The sequence below is a fragment of the Montipora capricornis genome, chromosome 9, assembly GCF_036669925.1.
Source record: "Montipora capricornis isolate CH-2021 chromosome 9, ASM3666992v2, whole genome shotgun sequence".
NCBI lineage: Eukaryota > Metazoa > Cnidaria > Anthozoa > Scleractinia > Acroporidae > Montipora > Montipora capricornis.
Window position 1 is genome coordinate 28671701 of NC_090891.1, and position 7500 is coordinate 28679200.

Sequence of the window (7500 nt, forward strand, 5' to 3'; positions counted from 1 at the left end):
GGTTAGTGATCAAGAAGAAAGCCTAGAGGCTCCCATAGGAAGCGAGGTCCACGCAGACAGGGTGCTTACAAGAGCAGCAAACGCCTTCAACATTTACCTTCCCGGCTCAAGAAACCTGTTTAAGCCCAAAGTCCTAGCAAAAGTGTCACGTGATGGCATATGGCGCGTAGGATCATCAGTGGCAGTCAGTAATTTTTTAAGGCCTATTTATTTGCATAATACGATTTTTGCTTTTAATAGAACGCTATTGAAAGCAATAATATTAGTGGGTGACGATGGCGTAAGGGATTCACAGGTTTCGAGGTGGGAAGCTATGGCGTTTGCCGTGAACAGGGGTTTAAATGCAAGAGATTATGACCTTCCTAGTCTCTTGTTAAATGTTAAACCACCTTGCGACAACTGCCGAAAGATCTTCGGGAGATTGGAGGGTTTTATTTCCAGTGGTCCCACGTTCTTGGGGGCATGCGCAGAATACTGCCCCGTAAACAGTCTCCTGCCTGATGATCTCGGAGTCACCTTGCCGGAACAAGTCATGATGCTCCGCAAAGAGCGGAGTCATAGAGAGCAATGTAGACAACTTTTTCAAAGATACAGAGAAATTGCTGACATCTGCAAAGAAGCCTATAGGAGATATGATGATTCCGGGCAAACCGAACATTTACAAGCTGATTACGAAAATATCCTACCTACATTGCTCATATTTGGTTTGGACCCACATTGCGGATTGTGAGTTTCCTTTACAAGGATAATTTTTCGATGATTACGTAGTCGAATACTTGAATGTCGACAAAGTTACAAATATGTAACTAGGGGAGCAAAGAGATCCGCACTCGCCACTCAACAATGTGTCCCAGGTTTGATTTCCATGCCTGGCGTCACGTGTGGGTTGAGTTTGTTGGTTCTCTCGTACTTCAGCTTGATGGTCGCTACTATCTGGTGTAAACCAAGGTTAAGAAAAGGCCAATTTCGATATAATAAATTTGAACTTGACTGTGAAGCTCAGGGAAATAAAATCTATTGACAGAGCTCTGAGTGAGGAGCTAATTCCTAATCTTCGATGTGAAGTTTGAATTTAACTTAATATGGAAATAGACATATTGTGGACCAGGCAATTGATTGAGTCAAGATGAATTGATGTAAAGCAACCGTGACAAACTTATTGTAAAAATAATAAGTCAGAAAAGTTGAACACGCTGTTAGTAGAATGATCAGTAAATTGAAACTCAACGAACCGTATTGTTAGAATAAACATAGTAAATACTCTGAATACTATTCACAGTTAGTCACATGATCACACTGGTTACTGCACATTCCTAGATTTTGCTGGATCATAAAGTCTCTTAAGAAAGCAATGTGTTGGTTGAGTTGAGATCAATTGATGTCATGGTAACATAATGAAAAGTGTATTGTAGCATTAATAGATAGAAAACTTGAACGGGTTGTTAGAAGAATTACTGAATAAAGTGGATCTAAACGAATGATATTGCTAAACTTATAGAAATATCAACGGAGAAAATGCTCAAGTGTTTAACTTGTTATGGACATATTCATTACTCCCAACGCTCGTGATCGCATTGCGGAACAACGCTGCCTACACTCTCGGGGTCAAATTGCGTCCAACGCATTCCCTCGAAGTGGAAAGAAATGCGCTAAATCTTTAACGCTAAAATCGCATGCATGTCGTGCATGCGCAATGACAATCAGCGTTGACATTATGATTGCGGGCTCCTTTTGGTCGCTTTGCAATCATTGAACTACCACTGCTTTGTTGTTGTTTGTATGTAACTGAAGGAAAAAAGATGTCTTTCATCAGTGATAAGCGATCATTCAGTTAAGACCAAGTTTAGTGTCAAAGTTCAGATATCAACGTTTCCGCCTGGTCCTACAAAGCGCTGCCAAACTGTGGCACAACAGGGGCACCCAACGTCAATTTTCGGAAAATATCTGTTCGGAATACGATTTGAGATCTAGAATTTTCGGAACATTTGTTCTAAAATGTCTTGCGTGCCTGCCTGTCCTAGGATTTTCGAACATCTGAAGAATGGAATAATTGCCCATCTTTAACGGATTTTTACTCTAAAAAGGTCACCTAGAATTTTCGGGAGCCTTTTTTCTGGCTGAAATTTTCGAAAAGGTAAGTTTTGATCCCTATAATTTTCGTATCACTACACTTTCAGCTGTAGGAAATCCGAACAGAAAAAATTTTTTTAGGGGATAAAAATATGCCTATATCTACCGTTTAAATACCAAAATACCTTTAACAATGCCATGTTTAAGTGGTTTTGAACAATATTGTCGTTGGGTGCCCCTGGCAGAAGGCAACTTACTTACAACTATTTCGAAGAGAACGAGGACGTCGGAAAACGGCGTTGCTAAAACACGTGTAAAGGGTAAAAGATAACTGGTAATGGAAGGATCCTTCTCTGAATTTTCCAAATTCTGCCATTATGATGCTGGGAAGATTTCATGACCATTATGGCAGTAAAAATCTCAGTCTTGCTGAAAACATTATCTGTCAAATACAGGGAGTAGAAAGAAAGACGTATCTTCACCTCGCTCGTCGAAGTTTCCACCGGACGAGCAGCAGTAAATCCTTCCCGCGAGGCTGATAATCGCTTTGTGTCTGTTTTGCTGTTATGTGGTCTCATCGATCAGTAGTCCATTCAGAAGATTACGCCAAGCCGACCACATTGCTGAAGGAAAGGCAAGACCACAACACCGGGAACTCCATGCCCTACTATTTTCGACTAGTGTGTGGGATCAAGAGTGAATTAGATAAGAGTGTTATTATGGCATGGGTGAGCCTCCCTGCACAGTCACAAATATGTCTATTTTTAGAATACCCGTTCCTGCGAAAATCACGTGACATGTCACTGAAAAAACATGGCACAAGCAGTCACGCGTGACATGGCTTCTTCCGATTGGTTAAAATTGGCTGCCGTCTGTTTGTTTCCTTGCTGACGCAAGGCCGCAAAGTGATAGATCAACACCCTTATCTAATTCACTCTTGGTGGGATCTTTAACGTCCCACAGAGTTTATGAACCTTGAAGGGTTAGGGAGACGGGGCCTACGGTTTACAATCCTTATCCGAGAAGACTTGAAAGTCTAACCATTTGCGGGTGTAATTACAAAGGAGCACTTTCTCCATCGTTATTTGAAGACTCTGAGTGTTGGTCCCGCCGGAGTCGAACTCACGACTCTCCGTAGCCCGATGCTCAACTAGCTGAGCCACCGGTGCAAGGTGGCCGCGCAAAAAGCTGGGCGGAAGTCAAAAGGAAAGGCGAGCGGTGTACGCGGCCTCAAACGGATGTTTGGATGATGCTGCAGACATTTTAAGAAACAAAACAGAAACAGCGGTGACAAACATGAGAAAAACGGTTGTATTTTCCGGGTAGGGTTAATAAAAAATCAGGAACTCGGAATCCGGAAAAAAAGTTCGTTGCGTGTTTCATTAAAATTAAAGTTTGAGGTACAGAATCTTTTAAATCCAGCAGATATTGCATCATTTTAATAAGAAGAGTTCAGACCTCTGGGCTAGGCTTTTTAAATTTCAATTAGGATTTAACCTGATCAATTTCTATTTTTATTTCATGGTCGAAGAGTATCATGTAATTATTTTTATTTCGTTTAAGTTTTGGTGTATGAAGAGATGGATATTCTTTGTTTTTATTTTTAAAGGCCTCAACTTAATTTTGGCCTCGTTCCCAGGATCGTTCCCCAAAGCAAAGGGAAAAGGTCCTCGGAACGAAGTTACTTAGCTTGTCACGCAATCTTTTCCCAATAAATTATTTTGCGTGACGAGCTGATTCAACTCAAGATGGCACTTGATACTGTCAGCCATTTCTTTGATGCATACAGAAAAGGTGGAAAGAACGGAGAGCAGATACTGCAGTCGGTCAGGCAGAACGTGTCAAGTTCTTTCAAGAAGTCATGTTTAGGTACGAAGCACAACGTAAATTCAAGCCAAAATCTCCTCTGGGAGAAACGCGCCCAGCCTAATCGTCGCTTGCAAGATGAAAGCTTTATAGCTTGCCGTTACGCTTGTGCATGTTTTCTGATTGTTTAATAGATTTATGTGTCAATCTGTGGTAGGGAAATACTCAAAGTATTTTGAAGTTCCTAATGATGAATTCAACAACTGGCTAACCTCATTAATAACCGGGAAAAAAGGTATGGCACCCTTGACGGAGGATCAAAAACGAGAAATAAAGAAGCAATTCTCTACCTGCTTGGTGAGTGCTATTTTTTTACTAAATGAATATATATTTGAAGTGTGGGTTACAGACGAAAGTGAGAAGTGACTGTCGCGCGCGCACTTACTGGACAATTTAGTAGATGGTTTCCAATCACGTGATGAGACGGCCATGTTGGTGAAGTTGAGCATGATAGCGATAATTATCAAGGCAAAAGTTTGTGTTATTTGTTGGGTCATTGTGTTCCCGTGAATGATTCGATGAATGAAATAAGTGTATATTTGAAGTGTGGGTGAAAATAAATGAAATGATCATGAAATAAATGTATATTTGAAGTGTGGGTAATGGATGAAAGTGAGAAGTGATCCTCGCATTTGTGTGGACAGTTCAAGTAATTTTATTGTCTCTTATAAGACACATTTTTCAGGTGTCCATAAGAAACAATGCCTATCCCTTTAAGCCCTGATGGGGCCCAGATTGGCAAGTAAAATTGACTGGCGTTAGACAAAGTAAAATCTATTTGTGGCTATTGGGAATTAGAGGGTTAACCAGTTTTGATAAGTGCAACGACCATTCTGACTTTCATGCTTTGTAGTAAAGAGGTTATTTATCAAGAAGTAATTTCCTAAGCAAAAGATTATCACAGTGTAGGAAGCAGCATGATCAATTTTCATGTCCACGTACGACCCAGCGTGGATCATAAACAAGACCGTGACCAAACTTACAAAAAGGCTGCACTGGTTTCCTCGACTTTGCCACTAGCTAAGGCGACGATTTCTTTCACTTAAGACCTGCCAACATTCTATATATGGACGAACGTGGCGACTCCGATGTGCATTTTCCGACACCATCATCAACTGGAGACCGGTTGAAAAGGCAACAAGTAACTGACACAAGCACTCATGTTCATTGATGTGTACTACATTCTTACGACAAATAGGTCTACTTTTTTTACTTCGGATAGGAACGATAAATTTCAGATCCCATATCACTGACTTATTCCGTCTCATGAACTACGTGGAACCAAAAAATTGTCTTTGGAAATAGAAGAGAAATCAGACCTTCGTGTGGTGAACTATGAGTTTGATTTCGCCGGTTTAAAAAGTGAATTTGAATCACAATTTATTAAAATCTTTAACGTTTTCCTCGAGGAGAGGCGTCCTTTCATCATGATCATTTTTCCCAATCTTAGCTTAGCTGCTGTAGAAGCCTAAATGAAGCTTGAATTAATTTAAATCCTATTTTTGTTATTGGTAACTTAAAAGATAAGGTTCACAATCTACAGGATTGTCTAATTATCCGAAATACGACTTCAACACGCACCACTTTTATGATCCACCAATAACAGTCTTATTGCATGGCATTATCATCTTGTATATTGTTGAAGATAAATATTTTCTGATATTTTATATTTTAATGGTAGCTTCTGTTTATTACTGGATTACTTGGTTCACGTATATTACGGAGTAAAGTATCTATCTACGTACAAAACGATCAGAAGAGTGGTCCCTGTGAGTGTCAGCTGGCTAACAAATGTCAAGTCATGTCTTCATTATCTAAGAAGATGTCAGTTTATAAATTTCACTGTCATAAATTTACAGCAAAACAGCATCTTGATAGAAGTGTTTCTTTTCGTATTGAAGGGACAGTAAAATTCTGGGCATCTTTGATATAGTGCAATTGATTCACAGTTAAAAACTTTGCGGTCTTGCCGTACATAAGTTTTTTTTTCTCTCAATGAACGGTTTTTAAAGGGAACCTCCACTAAAACAACAAAATAACTTTAAACCACAGAACATAATGTTTACAGTTGGAATTTCTCAATCTTTTTCCAATGAAAGCGTTTGTATTCGAGAAAAATAAATTCCAAAAACGCTTATTTTGAATTTCAAATTTCCCGGGCGCCGCCATCTTGAATAGTTGTGACGTAACTTGGTTGCCCTATTGTTCCAGAACAATCGCTCTTTGTATCAGAACAATAAAGCAACCAAGTTACGTCACAATTATTCAAGATGGCGGCGCCCAGGAAATTTAAAAGCCAAAATAAGCGTTTTTAGAATTTATTTTTCTCGAATACAAACGCTTTCATTAGAAAAAAATTGAGCAATTCCAATTATAAACATTATGCTCTGTAGTTTAAAGTTATTTTGTTTTTTTAGTGGAGGTTCCCTTTAAAAAGTGCAACGTTTAACTGACAACGTTCGTCTTTTCCCAAAATTTAGATCAGTTTGGTCTCAATCAGGGGTAAAGAAGGATTACTGGAGATAGAGGATGCACGAAATATCACAGTAATCCCTCAACTTGAAAAAAAAACATTTTGGCAGGTTGAGCCCGTGGAAGAACCATGTTTGCTGTGACCTGGGAGCGAGTCACGTGGTGTGTTCTATATAGCTGCCTATCTTTGCTAATCATCGTTGGTAATTCTCTTTCCATCGCCGTGTTCCTCAAAAGTTCAAGACTTAGGCGCATGCGCACAAGCATACTCCTTATTAACTTGGCCTTCGCAGACCTGCTTGTGGGCACGGTTACTGTTCCAATGTACATGGTCTTCCTGTGGCCTTGGTGTACGTTGAATGGAAACCCGACATTTAACTCCAGTTTTATGGCTATTGACGTCCTGGCTGTTTAGCCTGTCGTTCGTTGGCCTGGAGCGAATGTTTTCAGTATTTTGGCCTCACAGACACCGTGTCACTGGAAAACAGCCTTACTTTGCAGCCGTTGTTACCTGCTGGCTTCTATCTTTAGTGCAGGTTTTACTGCGAATTTTAAGCGCACAAAAAATCGTCGACTTTGAGGTCTATTTCTACACTATCATGTTCGCGCTGTCGTCAGTCCTCGTTGTGATGCTTGCTGCGTACATCGCTGTCTGGTACAAAATGCGGGCTCGTCAAAACGAGCTTCATGGTCGACACCGGAGATACAGTCGTATATCAGCTGAACATGAACAAAAACTTGTTCTAACTCTTTCAATTGTGACCGGTGGGTTTTTCATTACTTGGCTTCCCTTTCACTTCCCCAACATCGCGGTGTTCTTTTGCGTTCCGTGTAAACAAAAATTGGAGCTTAATTTGGTACTCGCTATCAAACTTCTCCAGTATAGTAATTCCTTCATGAATTTGTTTATATACAGCTTTAGGTTCCCTGAGTTTCGACGGACTTTGTGTCGAATCTGTGGAAGACATCTGCGCATTGTTCCAAGTCAATCAAACGTCATTGGTCATCAGAGTTCGCTGAAAACAAACAACCAAAGCCCCCTAGAAATAGAAAGTGTCGGTAAGGATTTCTTGGCGAACCTCTGTGAGGTAG

General features: G+C 40.2%; 1 protein-coding gene and 1 pseudogene across 1 annotated transcript in view; both read left to right on the plus strand.

The window, feature by feature from the left end:
- LOC138016419 (uncharacterized) overlaps positions 1-1475 on the plus strand; it is a 3090-nt gene extending 1615 nt beyond the window's left edge. Inside the window, exon 2 of the mRNA XM_068863562.1 lies at positions 2-1475. Within this exon, the coding sequence (XP_068719663.1) occupies positions 2-730 (729 nt within the window). The 3' untranslated portion in view covers positions 731-1475. The remainder of the gene's footprint in view (position 1) is intronic.
- A 5005-nt stretch (positions 1476-6480) lies between these two features.
- Positions 6481-7500, plus strand: part of LOC138016596 (adenosine receptor A2a-like) — a 2119-nt pseudogene continuing 1099 nt past the window's right edge.